The sequence below is a fragment of the Nicotiana tomentosiformis genome, chromosome 11, assembly GCF_000390325.3.
Source record: "Nicotiana tomentosiformis chromosome 11, ASM39032v3, whole genome shotgun sequence".
Taxonomy (NCBI): domain Eukaryota; kingdom Viridiplantae; phylum Streptophyta; class Magnoliopsida; order Solanales; family Solanaceae; genus Nicotiana; species Nicotiana tomentosiformis.
This window is the reverse complement of record NC_090822.1, coordinates 58,380,152-58,398,962: the sequence shown is the minus strand read 5'-3', so window position 1 is coordinate 58,398,962 and position 18,811 is coordinate 58,380,152. Positions and strand designations below refer to the sequence as shown.

Sequence of the window (18,811 nt, the reverse complement as noted above, 5' to 3'; positions counted from 1 at the left end):
CTTGTTATGCTAACGTTGATTGTAGATCAAAGATGGTCTGGTTCCGGTTTCTAGGGGAGCTAGTTCGAGAGTGGAAAGGTAATACTGCATTGCCGAGAGGGATGTTTATTTCCTATCTCAAGGCAAGGAAGATGATCAGAAAGGGCTATATTTAGCACTTTGTTCGGGTACAGGATGTGAAAGCAGATTCACCGACCCTTCAGTCTATCCCTGTGGTTAATGCGTTTCCCGATGTTTTCCCCGATGAGCTTCCAGGCCTTCTGCCAGAGCGGGAGATTGAGTTTGCTATTGACACATTACCAAATACTCAGCCGATATCTATTCCTCCTTATAGAATGGCGCCTGCAGAGCTGAGAGAGTTGAAAGAACAACTGAGGGATTTCATTGAAAAAGGCTTTATCAGACCCAGTACATCAGTATGGGGAGCACTTGTGTTATTTGTGATAAAGAAAGATGGTTCCTTGCTGATATGTATTAATTATAGGTAGTTGAATAAGTCGAAAATTGCGAATAAGTACCCGCTCCCGAGGATTGATGATTTATTTGATCAGTTGCAGGGTGCCAGGTGTTTCTCGAAGATAGAATTGAGGTCTGGGTACCATTAGGTAAGGTTAAAGAGAAAGATATTCCAAAGACAGCATTGAGGACCAGATACGGGCACTTTGAGTTTCATGTTATGTCATTTGGTTTGACCAATACCCTAGCAGTATTCATGGACTTGATGAACCGTGTGTTCAAAGCCTTTATAGATCTGTTCGTGATTGTATTTATAGATGATATTTTGGTTTATTCTCGTTCAAAGACTGAGCATGCAAATCATTTGTGTACTGTGCTCACAGTTCTACGAGAAAGGAAGTTGTACGCAAAATTCTCCAAATGTGAATTCTAGTTGAATTTTGTAGCTTTCCTTGGACATATTATTTCAGGTGAGGGTATCCGGGTTGATACACTAAAGATTGAGACAGTGAAGACTTGGCCTAGACCCATGACACCGACGGAGGTTCGTAGCTTCCTGGGTTTGGTAGGTTATTACAGGAGATTCGTAGAGGGCTTTTATTCTCTTTCAGCACCATTGACAAAGTTGACTCAGAAGGCAACTAAGTTTCAGTGGACTGATGCTTGTGAACGGAGTTTCTAGGCATTGAAGGACAGATTGACTTCAGCACCGGTTCTGACACTCCCAGAGGGTACCGATGGTTATACTATCTATTGTGATTCTTCGGGCATTGGATTGGGTTGTGTGCTGATGCATCATGGTAAGGTTATAGCTTATGCTTCTAGATAACTAAGAAAGCACGAGAAGAATTACCCGACCCATGATTTAGAGTTAGCCACGATAATTCATGCACTAAAGATGTGGAGGCACTATTTGTATGGCATTCATGTTGATATCTATATGAATCATAAGAGCCTTCAATATATCTTCCAGCAAAATGAATTGAATTTATGCCAAAGGAGATGGTTGGAGCTACTGAAAGACTATGACGTTGATATTTTATACTATCCGGGGAAGGCGAATGTAGTAGCCGACGCCCTCAGCCGTAGATCTATGGGTAGCCTATCATATTTACAGACAGATAAGAGCGGGATAACCCATGTGATTCATCAGCTAGCTAGTCTTGGAGTTCGATTACTGGACTCAGGTGATACCAGAGTTACTATTCAGGACACGAAAACATCCTCTCTTGTAACTGATGTGAAGGAACGCCAGTGTGAAGATCCTGTGCTAGATCATTATAGAGATACATCCTCTCAAAAGGATAATACACCATTTGAGATTACAGGAGATGGAGTCCTCAGATATCAAGGTCGATTATGTATTCATAATGTGGCAGTGTCGCGCCAGCAGGTTATGGGAGAAGCTCACTATTCTCATTATTCTATTCATCCAGGAGCGACGAAGATGTATCATGATATCGGGGGAATATACTGGTGGGACAGAATGAAGAATGATATAGCAGAGTTTGTTGCTCAGTGCCGTAATTGTCAGCAGGTTAAGTTTGAGCATTAGAAACCCGATGGATTATTGTAGGCTATAGAGATTCTGACTTGGAAATGGGAAGTGATTAATATGGATTTCATCATAGGCTTACCTCGTACCCAGCGTATGTTCGATTCTATATGGGTTATTGTTGATAGACTTACAAAATCAGCCCATTTTTTGCCTCTCAAGACTACGTATTCAGCAGAGGATTATGCAAGGCTTTACATTAAGGAAATAATACGACTTCATGGTGTCCCTATATCTATTATCTTAGATAGAGGTGCTCAGTTTACAGCTAATTTCTGTAGGCCCTTCCAAAAAGGATTGGGGACTCAAGTAAGTCTTAGTACAGCATTTTATCCCCAGACAGATGGTCAGACGGAACGTACTATTCAGACACTGGAGGATATGCTACGGGCTTGGGTGATGGACTTTAGGGGTAGCTGGGATGATCATCTTCCACTTGTTGAGTTCGCATATAATAATAGCTATCATTCAAGCATCCAGATGGCTCCTTATGAAGCTCTTTACAGACGGAAGTGTAGGTCACCTATCGGATGGTTCGAGGTTGGGGAAGCTAAGTTAGTAGGACCAGAGTTGGTACAACATGCAATTTAGAAGATTAAGCTTATACGGGAAAGGCTATTAGCAGCTTAGAGTCATCAGAAATCCTATGCAGATAATCGATGACGAGACTTGGAGTTTCAGGTAGATTACTGGGTATTTCTAAAAGTATCACCGATGAAAGGTGTTATGAGATTCGGTAAGAAAGGAAAGCTTAGCCCTCGGTACATTGGACCTTATAAGATCATACACAGAGTAGTCCAGGTAGCATATGAGTTAGACTTGCCTTCCAACTTGGAGTCAGTACATCTAATTTTTCACGTTTCTATGCTCCACAAGTGTATTAGAGGGATGACACTAGACACATCAAACTTTTATTTCTTCTTAGTAAGTAAATCCAAAAAGCGCCTATTGAGCCCCTCCAAGATCGGAAAGCTTGAGCTAAACACAAGGCCAAGATTGAGACTGCTATTTTTCCCAGTCGGACCTCCGAAGATGTGGAAAACTGAGTTGTATAGTTCCATAATAGTGTTGTAACCAATTCAAATTGATAAAACAAGATACTACAATAATTATTGGCCTTCCAGTCTCTTTCAATAGACATGGCCTTCCAAGATCTTGAGGCTTTGGTGGAGACACTTAAGATCTTGCCGACTCATCCCTACATAGTGTTGAAAGTCACTATGGTGATTGCAGATTAGATGAATTATGAGGTAAGCATAGTAAACATCCATCCCCGATCACAATCATCATTGGTATTGGAGATGATGGCCCACTTGCCTCGTGGATTCATTGTGAACATGCTGCCCCGGAAAAGATTGGGAGATTAGAGGTGCAGAAGATGCCAAAAAGTAAATTTCTCATAGGTCGAGGAATGAAGACTAGAGGAATCATATAATGAGTCTCCATACTTGAGGCCCTATCTGATCCCAGCAAATATTACATATTCTACACATCTTCTCGATGAATTCATCAATTGAAAGCCCAAACCTAATGGTGACGGAATATGTGTACACAAAAAAATAATAATCGCAATGGTCGATAATTCAGCCGCCCTATCAGACGCAATGAACCTGTACATTTTCATCCCATCCACACTCCACCCGAACGGAAGGAAGGTAGTCCAACTGTATTAAAGAAGTGTACTCATCCACCAAGGCATTTCTGTCGATGAGATGCTTTGCGATCTTGCCTTGAGATCAGTCAGTTGAGAGGTTCAACTCCTTGGGAATAATGTCGCACACCGTTTTCTCTAGACTAGGATCACAGTCAGTTCTCTTGATCCCAAAGGAAGATTTGTGGGTGGTAGTTTTTCCCTTTCTCACCAACCACATCATATATACTTCCTCACCTCTTCAATAGGAGCCATCAGAAACCGACTCTCGGTAGTACCAAAGCTTGTGATGGCGCAGTGTTGACTAGGTTGAAGGTCATAACCCTGAGATTGCATAAAGAATATGCATAGATGAAGACAGAACTAAAGAAAATTTAGAAATGATAGACTGAAAAGGCAAGAACTTAAGAAAAATTTCAAGAAACAACAATAAAATCTTTAGCAGAAAAATTAATAGGGAAAAGAAGAAGAACGGGTGAAGGGAGCTAGTATTTACAAGCGAAGGATAATTATTGCCTTGTTAATGAATAATGACATCATCAATAACCCGATCTCAACACATGTACCAGATGTGAAGTTGAAGGGACATCTGCTTTATCAGATGACGATTATGTTTTATTTCCCACATAAAAGTTTTTATTTTTCCGTCAGCTCAAGAGATCTGCCTGAAAAGTGAGGGGGCTATATTGGTAATTAATATACCGTCATGAAGACTCTTTTACCGGACACCTGGAAAGTACTGAAGAAACTCATTATAGTCAACTCCTAGTCAGCCGGTTCTAGCTTGGTCAAAGACCGAATAAATCTTAACCGTCCTAGAACTTGGTCACGGGTCTACTTTGCTTATGTCGGATAGCAATATTCCAAAATGATGCATCTAGAAGTTTCAAGATACCCAGACAATCGATATCCCATCACCGTTAAAACTCTGAAATATATGGGATTCTATCTTATCACGTCCAACAACCATGATTTAATTTCCGCAACATGCGGTAGAGGTGCTTAGAGTTAGTTAAAGCTAGATTGTCTTATAAATATCTCCCTCTCCTATCACTGTAATACACTCTTATAAAATAAGTCTAAAAAAATTATTTTTCATCTAATACTTATTACTAATGTTCATCAACTACCAATTAGCTCGGATCGATCAATAAGAATTACTCTCTTCTGTCTCTTTATAATTTTTGCTTATTTATTTACTTTGTCATTATTATTTCGTAACGTCCATTATTTACATTGTCTAATGGTCAACTAAATTTGATTTAGTGAGATTGCTTGTGGTCTTAATTTCATAAATTTAATTTCTTGACTTAATAATCAAACTTTAGATTAAACAAATAACCACTCATTAATGCAGATCATTTGGAACCAAATTGGGTGCAATGAGATATAAATTTTGGAAATAGATCTAAAATGTTAGAACTGTAGGCACTAAAGATGGACTATTTCTTTCAAAGTTTAACTTCTACATATTGAGTGTAAAAACTTTATACTTTTAGGGGTCGTTTGGTTATCGGGATAAGAATACTAATCTCGGGATAGAATTTATGATTATACTTATCCCATATTTAGTTATGAGTATTAGCTAATATCAGTATAAATTTTATACCAAATCATGGTATTAGTTATCTCATATAGAAGGTGGGATAGTTAATCATATGGGATATCTCAGCCTACAGGATATCTTTGTTTATCCAACAATTGAACCAAACGACCCTTTAGCTCACTTAGAAGATAATTGAAAGTAATTATCTACGATTAGTGAAATTAGCAACGTAACTAATTATATTATTTTTAAAATAAATAAATTTATACTGTCAGTGAATGCATATAATTAAGTTAAATCATTTTCGGAAAAGATGACACCTTTAAAATCAAAAACCTTTAATTATATTTGTGCCTAATGTCCATGGAATGATTATATCCAAGCTATTATGTGTCACGACCCAAAATCCACTAGTGGTCGTGATGGCGCCTAACACCGCCGCCAGACAAGCCAACAGTGATTAGTCAATTTAATCACTCATTCTAGTACCTTAAAATCATAATTTTTATTAATGAAATAGTGTGAAATAGAATTTACACGAACTACAAAAGTGAACAACCCGTAGAAACTCCCAAAATTCGGTGTCACAAGTGCATGAGCATCAACTAAGAAATATAATAAAATACAACATCTGTATGGAATACAAGTTAGACAGAAAAATATAAATAACTCTGATGGATATAATAAAATACAACATCTGCCTGGAATATAGGTTACACAGGAAAATATAAATAACTCTAATGGAAACTCTGCAGGCTACGGATCGGAACGTGAAATGCAACTTATGGTAAAGTCCCCGCAATGGCCGCAGCTCTGCGCCCAAAAGACCACCAGACATATATAAGTACCTACACAAAAAGTGCAATAAGTATAGTATGAGTACGTAAATCAATGCATACCCAGTAAGTATCTAGCCTAACCCCAGAGAAGTAGTGACGAGGGGTCGACCTCAACACTTACTAGTGGTCCAATAAGACAGATACATTAGAAGTAAACAGATGTGAATCAGAGAAAATAAACAAAGTAAGAAGTATAATACGTGGTACAATCCTCCTCTCGGCAATAACTCAAACTCTCAGCTAGTCGCTACCTCCTCAATCGGAGGGTATATATAATGGACCTTACTAGATAGGTCGTCATAGTTCAATCAGGAAAAGCTCATAGATATGTTGGCTTCTTGCCAATTATTTTATAGAAATGTTGAGGCATACGGCCCGATCCATCATAACATTTCCAAACCATAGATAAATCTATTTTATTGCCGAGGTGAACGGACCACTCCCATGAGAGTGTGGTACATAAATTCGGCTGAGGCATACGGCCCGATCCATCATAGTGTGCGCACTGCCGATGGTCGAACCTCACAAACCATAGACGTGTGAGTTATAAATTTTTAAGGGACACCTTTCGATGAGAACGCATAACGTGGGAGAAATTCGTAAGAGGAGTACAATTATCTCGCGGCTAATCAAGAAGCCCATCGAATCTCTACAATAGCAAGTCTATCACTCTACACAAGTCTAGTCTCAAGTCACAACATAAAATAAAGGAATTTAATAGACAAGCGACAACGTAAATAGTACAGTTATAGCATGGCTAGAACCTTAGTCTACCCGAAGATAACATGAATCTAGCTACGCACGGACTCTCATCACCTTGTGCGTACGTAGCCCCCCGCAACAAGACAAATACATCACCTAGGGGTAGTTTCCCCCTCACAGAGTTACACAGGAGACTTACCGCGCTTCGAAGTTTCAAAATCGGTTCCAAGGACTCTCTAACACCTCAAACCAAAGCCCGTCGATCCAAAACATGTGTTGCTTGATGAAAATATCCCCTTGAAGATCTCTAAAATCACCCAACCAAGTGAAAAATGAAAGAAAAGGGGGCAAATCCCGTTTTTATAAAAACCTTACTACCCAGCGTCCTTTCGCATCTGCGGAACACCAGCCGTACCTGTGGAATTTTCATCGCAAATGCGGTTCTAACTTATTCCAGGCACGTCCGCATCTGTGAAAAAAGATGCGCTTCTGCGGCCAAGGTGTGCTTCTGCGCTCCTTCCTCCACAGAAGCGACTCTGCTTCTGCGGTCTTCGCGTCGCACCTGCGACCACATACCACCTTCTCTAGGTCCGCTTCTGCACCCAAATGCTCGCTTTTGCGAGCTTGCACCTGCGGTCAATCTTGCGCAGGTGCGATTACACCATAGCTGGTTCAATTCAGCCATTCACACAAGTCCAAATTGATCTGTTAACCATCCGGAAACCACCCGAGGCCCCCGGTACCTCAACCAAATATACCAACCAGTCCTAAAGCATCATACGAACTTAGTCGAACTTTTAAATTACATCGAACAATGTTAAAAACATGAATCGAGCATCAATTCAAGCCAAATAAAATTTAAAACTTTATACTTCTATATCTGATGCCAAAACCTATCAAATCAAGTCCGATCAACCTCAAATTTTGCACACAAGTCCTAATTGACATTAAGGACCTACTCCAACTCCCAGAATCGGTACCCGACCCCGATATCAAAAAGTCCACTACCGGTCAAACTTTCCAAGCATCATCCAATCTCCCACTTCCGCCAATTGACACTGAAATAACCTACGGCCCACCAAATCAATATCCGGACAAGCTCCTAAGACCAAAATCATCACATGAAGCAGTTGGAACATTTAAATCCCGATTCCAAGGTCGTTTACTCAAAAATCAAACCTTAGTCATGTCTTCCAACAAAAGTTTTCGAAATTAGAATTTTTTTTCTTTCCAAATCAATCCCAAAATTCAATTTCTACCACACGTATAAGTCATAAAACCCGAAGTGAAGCTACTCAAGGCCTCAAACCGCCGAATGACCCGCTACAGCTCAAAATGACCGGTCGGGTTATTACATTCTCCCCCACTTAAACATACGTTCATCCTCGAACGTGCTAAGGACTGCTCCGGAGTTGTCCAAAATCGCCGTACAACACATTAGCTCGAGCCAGAGTGAAAATCCTCCCTATAACCTTAGCTAACAAGTTTTAAAACCAAGTTCCAATTTCCAAATTTCTTTACAAGGCCTGATTCTAACACACGAACACCGTACCAATCACCTCACACTGTACCAAAACATGATCATGTATCTATGCTAAAATCACTCCATGCACAACATAAGTCGGTTGCCCATAATAACATCCTTCGACCACACTAGCTGAGACTTCACGAATCCGGGGCCCGCAATACTTCTCATGACGCATATAAATTATGTTCCAAATCTCGCAATGCTGCCATGACGAAAAAACACGTGTAGAAACTCATAACCACCTGCCGAATCAATAATTCATGGAGTCTCTCCTCCTGACAAGAATCATTACCTCATTCTGAACTGAATAACGATATTTTCCCTTTAATGTACCTTATATAAATCTGATTGCCCAAATTTAGGTCCAATAATCTCGTCTCACCCAGTACAAGTTGCTCAGGCAATAAGCCACCTCAAACACTGACTCAGATCTCATATGACACCATCAATATGCCAACAAGCTACAACTCGAATATGACACATAAGGAGGAACGAACTCTAGAAAAAAGAATTATTCAGCCCGCACAACGAAATAAACGGTCGAGCAGATATTATAAACCCTTCTCAGAAAATGAGAAACAAAATACGCAGGAATAGATATAGGGAACCATACTCAACATATCACTATTGTGGCGTGCAACCCGATCCAAACATGATACCATTGCGGCGTACAACCCGATCCAAACATGATACCATTGCAATGTGCAACCCGATCCAAATAACGTACCTATGGCGGCGTGCCACCCGATCCACTCATAACCATAAATAAGGACATACTCATAAAGCCATAATGCTTCTACCTACGGAATACCAAATATTGGCCATAAGCATGCTTAGTGCAAAAATATAACTCTAGGGAGACGGATAGCACCATACGCTACAAAACCCAAGCACGACTAAGGTGCGATAAATGACATGCATCTCGAGAGTCATCCTGCTCATATGACACCACAGGCTACACAGTACCTAGACACAAGTGCGATCAATCAAGCCGTCTCAATCCGACACAACCCCCACAGTTCACAACCAAAGGAATAGGGCGCCTTCCAAGCATAAACTATCACATTAATGATAATACCAAAATCTTCGTACTTGGTTTCGATATTTAACAATCAGGTGACTAGCATGTCACACTCATACAATTTCCCCGTGGGGTATGCTACCACGACCTTCCGCCCAGGTAGCAAAGTCTGCACCTCCATAGCACCAACCGTACTAATATGTAAAGCAATTCAAGAATCCGCAATTCAATACACAATGCTCTTTCCACAGAACACCATTCCCATGCGACACTAGGATAATGTTAGCTTACTCTAAACATCTAAATTCTTTTCCGTCTCATCCGAGCTCGTGACATCTTTGTCAACACCGAACCGCAACCCCGATCCTTAACTTTCAAATTCCCATGCCGCTCACTACGCCAATCATGTCACTACGCGAGAATACAAGAATTCATCATAAAACCTGAATTACCAGTAGAATAATACTTCATTGGCTAGAAACATTTCACTTAGCTCAATTCCGAAGAGACCATGCAACACACAACTAAATTCCCAAACTGTAGAAAATAAAAACTCAAGTTGTGATCTGAACCGTCATAACTCTTCCGGAATCCATTTACACAACAAAGCCATTCGAATCAAATACTTCCCAAATCAATCAGGTCATGCTGGCTGTCAAGCCCGTACGTACAACCACAAACCAGATTTATAACTTCGCACAACGAAGGAACTGATCCTTACTATAGTCATGCTGATTCAGCCATTACTAACCAACCCAAGCTCTTTCAATTTACCCTTGACCTGACTTAGAACTATGATAGCTCCATCCACTACATAACGAACTCAATCCGCACTAATCCCGAGTGACCCAAATCGCGAGACCACGTCGTCTCAATACCTATGACTCATCTCATACCTCCTCACGTGCACAATAGCATCTCTAACTGGTGCACCCATTCTGCAAGACCTTCCGCGAGTCCGAAGTTATTTCTTCCTTTCCTCTAATACTGCACTTTAATTCTTGTATCCACTAAGACCGTTGTTGAGAGTCACCCACTCTGAATTGGTCCCAACTATTACCAAACACCAACGCTCTACTAGCACATGAACACCCTCTCGAAAAAACAACCGGCTGAATTCGTTTCCTTGTACGTCACATCCACTAAGCATAAACTCTGAGTCTCCCCAAAACCTAAACATGCATCGATAAAACCAAATATAGCACATGTCCATCAAGTTCTTTATTGAATTACCCCTGATATTTCCTTTTCTTAGTCATAAATAATCCGCCAACGCACCAATAACTAGAAACCGCACACTTAGCTTTAAGCTACCATCACATAATGCAGAGCCCACAACGATTCCTCCTTCTCAATTACCATGATCTCACACCGTTAACCCGCCAGACTTCTCAAAGTCTTTTGTTAATCTTTTTCATGAACATTCTTACTGGGTAGCAAGTAGTATTATTTGCAGAAGCGTCATCAACACCACGCAACCGCTAACCTACTCACAGGAGATAACCCACATGTGGAATTCCTCACCGATATCTTCCAACAATGCTGCACTGGGTTCAACTACCATGTAATCAGTAATTTCTCCCGAGCCCATGCATGCCCACCAGCTGTATAAGTCTGCTCATTCCCTATTGACATCAATTGAAAGTTCAATAATACCTTCCGAACTCAAGTCACATTGCACCTAAAGTGATAATCAGATCTTCACACCACTCTTCATTTCAAACAAACTCCTTCCTGCCATATTCAATCTTTCTTCGTACAGTAACTATCTCTCAAAAAATAATCCGTAGGCCAAATCACCTTCCATCACTATTGCCAAACTGTTCTACACTTTCTCAAGGCACGCGGCCATCCTACCACAGAATCCATATGCTAATCTGTCACTCTTACTTTGGTTAAACCATCTCCTTTAAGCAACTTCTCAACCTCTGCTTCTCACACTTGACCTGCTAGTACTTTAATCACCGCGAAACACTCCCCACCATGTCCTTCCTCCTACCTCGCTGCCCAAATGTTGCATCCAATCACAATCCATCTCTTTATCACTTGTACGAATAAAATGTTACTGACTCTAAGCCTCTTCGAAGATCATCTTTCTCGAGCCATCAACATTATAAATACCAATTCGATTCCCAACCGTTGCGCATCGATCTCTGGCAACTTCCCCTCAGGCACCATCTCACAACACCCTGCCCCGAAGGCAAAAAATCCAAGAAGACCATAACACCGACGAACCGCAATACGTTCAAATAAAGAGGGCGACACTACATCACAATGAAAATTCCACCACGCTCAAAAATACCCAGTCTCATTACTCCATCGACCAAAACCTGAACATTTGTAGCCGGATTAACTTTCCTTTGCTGGAATTAAATGATGAACCTCTAAATCATGCAATGAGAAATCCTCCTTTTGAGTCATTCACTTCCTCGACACATAACCAAGCACCTTACCGTTACACCAACATCGTGCGCTAACAACGTGTGAACATCATAGCTATTTGTGCATAGCCTCAAAACATTTGGAAATAGAGTTGCTGAGCTTAAATGACAGAAGATCCTTCAGCAAGGTGACAACAATAGCCTGCCCGAACACACAGGGAAAAATATCCTGCACTACGTCTGCAGTACTACTATGACTCCTCGACGCCCAATTGATAACAAGCACTTCGCGTCACATAAGATTGAGTAGGAAGGAAATAAAGGTATAAGCCTTCATGGAATCAAACTGCACGATGATGAAATCAAGAAGGGAAGTGCTCCTAATAGCCATGTAGCCTCTGGAAGATAAGTATAGACGTCTCCATACCGATCTGCAAGACTCTACTAGACTTGCTCATGACTCGTGAGACCTAAGTGAACCTAACGCTCTGATACTAAGCTGTCACGGCCCAAATTCCACTAGTGGTCGTGATGGTGCCTAACACTGCCATCAGGCAAGCCAACAGTGATTAGCCAATTTGATTACTCATTATAGTACCTTAAAATCATAATTTTTATTAATGAAATAGTGTGAAATAGAATTCACACGAACTACACTAGTAAACAACCCGTAGGAACCCCCAAAACCGGTGTCACAAGTGCATGAGCATCAACTAAGAAATATAATAAAGTACAACATCTGTCTCGAATACAAGTTAGACAGGAAAATATAAATAACTCTGATGTAGACTCTGTAGGCTGCGGATCGGAACGAGAAATACAGCTCACGAAAAAGTCCCCGCAATGGCCGCAACTCTGCGCCCAAAAGACAACCAGACATATAAGTACCTGCACAAAAAGTGCAGTAAGTTTAGTATAAGTACGTAAATCAACGTGTACCCAATACGTATCTAGCCTAACCCTAGAGAAATAGTGACAAGGGATTGACATCAACACTTACTAGTGGTCCAATAAGACATATACATTAGAAGTAAACATATGTGAATCATAGAAAATAAATGGAATAACAAGTATAATACGTGGTACAGTCCTCCTCTCAGCAATAACTCAAACTCTCAGTTACTAGTTACCTCTTCTATCGGAGGGTATATATAATGGACCTTACCAGATAGGTTGTTACAGTTCAATCAGGAAAAGCTCACAGATATGCTGGCTTCTTGCCAATTATTACGCACGATTTCATAAGAGTATTTTATAGAAATGCCAAGGCGTACAGCCCGATCCATCATAATATTATCAAACCATAGATACATCTATTTTATTGCCGAGGCGAACAACCCACTCAGAGTGTGCACACTGCCGAGGGTCGAACGACACGAACCATAGATGTATCTATCCTATCGAGGAGAGTGGCCCGATCCCATTAGAATAAGAAGCTTTGATTGGTCCTTGACCCTATTCACGAATAGACGTGTGAGTTATAAACTTTTAAGGGACACCTTTCGATGAGAACGCATAACGTGGGAGAACATTATAAGAGGAGTACAATTATCTCGCGGCTAATCATGAAGCTCGTCGAATATCTACAATAGAAAGTCTATCACTTCACACAAGTCTAGTCTCAAGTCGCAACGTAAAGTTAAGGAATTTAATAGACAAGCAACAACTCTAATAGTACAGTTATAACATGGTGGGAACCTATGTCCACCCGGACATAACATGAATCCAGCTACGCACGGACTCTCATCACATTGTGCATATGTAGCCCCTCATAACAAGTAACACGTAACAAATACATCACCTAGGGGTAGTTTCCCCTTCACAGAGTTAGACTGGAGACTTACATCGCTTCTAAGTTCCAAAACCGGCTCCACGGCCTCTCTAACACCTCAAACCAAAGTCCATCGATCCAAAACTTGTGTTACTTGATGAAAATATCCCCTTGAAGCTCTTCAAAATCGCCCCAACCAAGTGAAAAATGAAAGAAAATGGGCCAGATCTCGTTCTTATAAAAACCTTGATGCCCAGCATCCTTTCGCATATGCGGAACACCGGCCGCACCTGCGGCTCCGCACCTGCAGAATTTCTATCACAGGTGCGGTTCTAACTTACTCCAGGCTCGTCCTCATCTGCGGACCCAGATGCGCACATGCGCTTCTGCTTCTGTGGCCAAGGTGCGCTTCTGCGCACGCGCTCCTGTGGACCATGTCCACTTCTGCGATCAACAGGCCTCCCAGGCCTTTCCGCTTCTGCGGTCTTCGCGTCGCACCTGCGACCACAGGCCACCTTCTCCGGGTCCGCTTCTGCGCCCAAATGCTCGCTTCTGCGAGCTCGAACCTGTGGTCAATCTTGCGCAGGTGCGATTACACCAGAGTTGGTGCACTTCAGCCATTCACACAAGTCCAAATTGATTTGTTAACAATCCGGAAACCACTTGAGGCCCCCGGGACCTCGGCCAAATATACCAACCAGTCCTAAAACATCATACGAACTTAGTCGAGCCTTTAAATCACATCAAACAACGCTAAAAATACGAATCCTACATCAATTCAAGCCTAATGAAATTTAAAACTTCATACTTCTACATCTGACGCCGAAACCTATAAAATCAAGTCCGATCGACCTTAAATTTTGCACACAAGTCCTAATTGATATTACGGACCTACTCCAACTTCGAGAATCGGTACCCAACCCTGATATCAAAAAGTCCACTCCCGGTCAAACTTTCCAAAAATCATCCAATCTCCCACTTCCGCCACTTGACGTTGAAATAACCTACGGACCTCCAAATCAATATCCGGATACGCTCCTAAGACCAAAATCATCACATGAACCTGTTGGAACCTTCAAATCTCGATTCCGAGGTCGTTTACTCATAAGTCAACTCTTAGTCAATTCTTCCTACTTAAAGCTTTCGAAATTATAATTTTTTTTTCTTTCCAAATCAATCCCGAACTTCCCGAAATTCAATTCCGACCACGCGTACAAGTCATAATACCCGAAGTGAAACTACTCAAGGGCTCAAACCGCTGAACGATGCGCTAGAGCTCAAACGACCAGTCAGGTCGTTACATTATGTTCATCTAGCCATTCCCATCATTCTTCTAATGTGTTTTCGGCATTCCACCGCTACTTGACCCCTGTAAACTGTAATGAACCACATAAGGTACAATCGTCACTCTGAACAGGAAGATCAAAGAGAATTAAAATATTGGGCTTGAACGATTGGGCTTGAATCAAGCTTAGAGTATTCGGTACTAAAGTTAGGATCAGAATCCTTTCTCAATAATATTATCTTAATACTTACTGTGAACCAGCGTTATAATTATTCTATTTAGAACGATTAATTAGTTAACTCATGACGGTAGATAAGTAGTCAGTATACTATTATCAATTTGCTTACATTGTCCTTATATGAACAGGAAGAGTGGAGCAAAGAAGTCTACCATAACCATTTCTTAGTTGTTATATTAAACCTTCGAAGATAATGCTGTAAGTATTTTCACAATTCTAGGCTGTGATTCATAAACAATATACATATAATCCTATCAATAATCTCAGGATTGTGGAATTATATGATTTTTACAAATTGTACGATATAAGAAAATCAGTCGAGAGAAACATACCAGAATCGGCTATAATGTTCTTGACTTAATTCGAAGGGAAGAACTTGATCTTCTGTTCTTGACAAAACAATTTTTTTTCTCTCTTTACCTTGTATGTTCTTTTTATAATAGAATGTGATGGAGTTATGCTATGAGGGACAATCGATTAATTTTCACTTTCCATCAAAGTGGGTTAGTGGGGAGTTATAACCATAATTAACTTCCCCTAATTTTATTCAAATACTAATTTAACAAAATATATTCATTAAACCAAAATATTTTATTTTATAAGCCACACGTGGGCCATATTTTACATTCTCTCACTTGGCGCACGTGATATTATTCACTGTTTAATAAATATTTCAATCATTATGTGCACAATAAAATGTTAAATTCTCCTTTCATTGGAAACATCATTCGTTGTTATTGAATAAGTAAACTAATATGAGTCATGGCGGTCGTACATCACTTACTCGATAAAGTCCCTTGCGTGTACTACAATATGAGTCTATTACCCAACACAACCTGTAAAAGAAATACTTAATTGGTCCAACGTTAATGCTTAGAATATCTTTATCTAAGCCAGAACCTGTCATCGTTATTCTCAACATTATGTATACAAGAGAAAACATGTATAGAATACCAAATACATATGCTTAATTGAGATCAAAGTGTCAATTACATAAACATAATAAAATCTTTACATAAAGTCATACATTGCTATTAAGAATGGCCATTCTTTAAACGTGTTCAATAAATATTTTGGGTGGTAATCCTTTCGTCAAAGCATCAGCAATCATAAGCTTAGTGCTAATATGTTCAATTGACACTTTATATTTCCGGACTTCTTCTTTGATGGAAAAGTATTTCACTTCCATATGCTTAGCACCCTTCGAATACTTGTCGTTCTTATAGAAGAAGATTACTGCGGAATTATCACAATAAATATTTTGCGACCTGGCAATATTGTCGACTAGTCCAAGTCCTGAAATAAAGTTCTGCAACCAATTAGCTTGAATTGTAGCCTCAAAGCATGCCACAAATTCAGTTTCCATAGTGGATGCAGCTATAACAGACTGCTTAGCACTCTTCCATGATATTGTTGCACCAACTAACAGGAATAAATAATCAAATATAGATTTTCTTGTATCCATACAACCAACATAATCTAAATCTGAATATCCAATCATGTCAAGGTGAATAGATCTTCTATAAGTGAGCATATAATCTTTCGTTCCTTGCAAGTATCGCAACACATTCTTTGCAGCCTTCTAGTGGTCCATCCCTGGATTACTTTGATATATGACCAGCATTCCAACAACAAAACTGATGTCTAATCTCATACATGTCTGGGAATACATTAAGCTCCCAATTATAGATGCATAAGGAATATCTTTCATTTTCATACGTTTCATTTCATTCTTTGGACATTGATTGAAATTAATTTATCCCCCTCTCTGAATTGGAACGGGACTTGATGAGAATTTTTCCATTCTAAATCTCTCTAACACTTTATTAATATAAGCTTTCTGAGACAATCCCAATAATCTTTGTGATCTATTTCGGAATATTTCTATCCCGGTCACATAGGATGCCTCTCCATATCTGTTATCTCAAAGTTGTTAGAAAGAAATTTCTTGGTATCATGAATCATACCAAAATCATTAGTGGCAAGCAATATGTCATCAACATATAAGACTAACATAATAAACTTACTCCCACTGACCTTCAAATATATACCGATCAACAGTGTTTTCTTTAAATCCAAAGGTAATAATAGTTTCGTTAAATTTAAGATACCACTGTCGGGAAGCTTGTTTAAGTCCGTATATTGATTTCTTAAGTTTACACACCATCTGTTCCTTTACTTTACTAGCAAACCCCTCTGGTTAATCCATATAAACTTCTTCCTCTAAATTTTCATTCAAAAAGGTAGTTTTTACATCCATTTGATATAGCTCTAATTCATAATGAGCTACTAAAGCCACTATAATTCTGAGTGACTCCTTTCTAGCGACTGGTGAAAATATCTCTTTATAGTGAATGCCATCTTCCAGAGTGAAATATTTGGCAACAAGTCTGGCCTTGTGATGTTTAATGTTACCATTTGAGTCGTGTTTGGTCATAAAGACCCATTTACAACCGACTCTTTTTCAACCTTCCGGTAATCTAACAAGGTCCCAAACATTATTCTATTCCATAGACTTCAACTCATCTTTCATAGCGTCTAACCATTTATCGGAATTATTACTTTCAATTGCTTTGAAAATAAAACTGGATCATTATCAATTCCAAAGTCAATTTCTGACTCATGTAGATAAACGAAATAATCATCTGAAATAGCAGATCTCTTTTGTCTTTGAGACCTTCTTAATGCTACTTCTTGTGGTTCATCTACTATAGGTTCATCAACTACAACTTCATTTGTAGTAGTAGTAAGATCATTTCTTTGTTGTTCTTGTTGATTGTTAGGTTGTACAACAACTTTAGGAACAATAACTTTAGAAGAAGTGCAGGGTAGATAAACTTGCACCCTGACTTCTTTAATTTTCACATTACGTGGTTCTTTACTCCAACTAATTTCACCATTCCCAATGAACCTAGCATTTCTAGTTTCAACTATTCTTGTACTGTGGTTAGGACAATAAAATCTATACCCTTTTGATTTTTCTGGATAACCAAAAAGGAAACCACTGATTGTTCTTGAATCCAGTTTCTTTTCTTGTGGTTTATAAATTCTTATTTCTGTCGGGCAATCCCAAACATGTAAGTTCCTCAAACTAGGTTTCTTACCAGTCCAAAGTTCAAACGGAGTCTTTGGGACTGCTCTACTACGAACCCTATTTAGCAAGTAAACGATAGTCCTTATTTCATACATCCACAATGAGATGGGTTAGGATAAATTACTTAACATACTCCTATCCATATCCATTAATGTACGATTATGCCTTGCTGCCACACTATTTTGTTTTGGTGTGCCAGGCATTGTGTATTGAGCACATATGCCACGTTTTTTAAGGTATTTAGCAAATGGACCAGGGTGTTGTCCAGTTTCGTTATATCTTCCATAATACTCACCACCTCTGCCATACTTGATTATTTTCACTTTTGTTATCTATTTGTCTTTCAATCTCATTAATAAATACCTCTAAGGCATTCACTGCTTGAGATTTTTCATATAACAAATAAGCATATCCATAACATGAAAAATCATCATTAAAGGTGATAAAGAATCTTTCCTTATTGAAAGAAGTGACATCAAAATGACCACATATGTTAGTGTGTATAATTTCAAAAGCTGTGTGCTTCTTGTGGCTCCTTTTTTTATGTGTTTTATTTATTTTTCTTTAATACAATCCACACAAATATTAAGGTGCGTAAAATCCAAATTTTAAAGGATTTCATTCTTAACTAACCTTTCCAGTCTTTCTTTGGATATGTGACCTAAATGTTTATGCCACAAGTAAGCATAATATCCATTCACCAAACTACGTTTGGTTCCAACATTTTGATGCAGAGTTAAGAGG

The 18,811-nt window shown here is 39.5% G+C and overlaps 1 protein-coding gene across 1 annotated transcript; it reads left to right on the top strand.

Moving 5' to 3' along the window:
• Window positions 1-1,354: 1,354 nt before the first annotated feature.
• Window positions 1,355-2,011, top strand: LOC138901513 (uncharacterized). Its single transcript, XM_070189285.1, has 2 exons — window positions 1,355-1,849; window positions 1,994-2,011. The coding sequence occupies exons 1-2, from the start codon at window positions 1,355-1,357 to the stop codon at window positions 2,009-2,011; spliced, it is 513 nt and encodes a 170-aa protein (XP_070045386.1).
• The last annotated feature ends 16,800 nt before the right edge of the window (window positions 2,012-18,811 follow it).

Coding starts and splice junctions, on each gene's coding strand:
- LOC138901513 (XM_070189285.1), top strand. CDS start 1,355: ATGTGGAGGCACTATTTGTATGGCATTCATGTTGATATCTATATGAAT.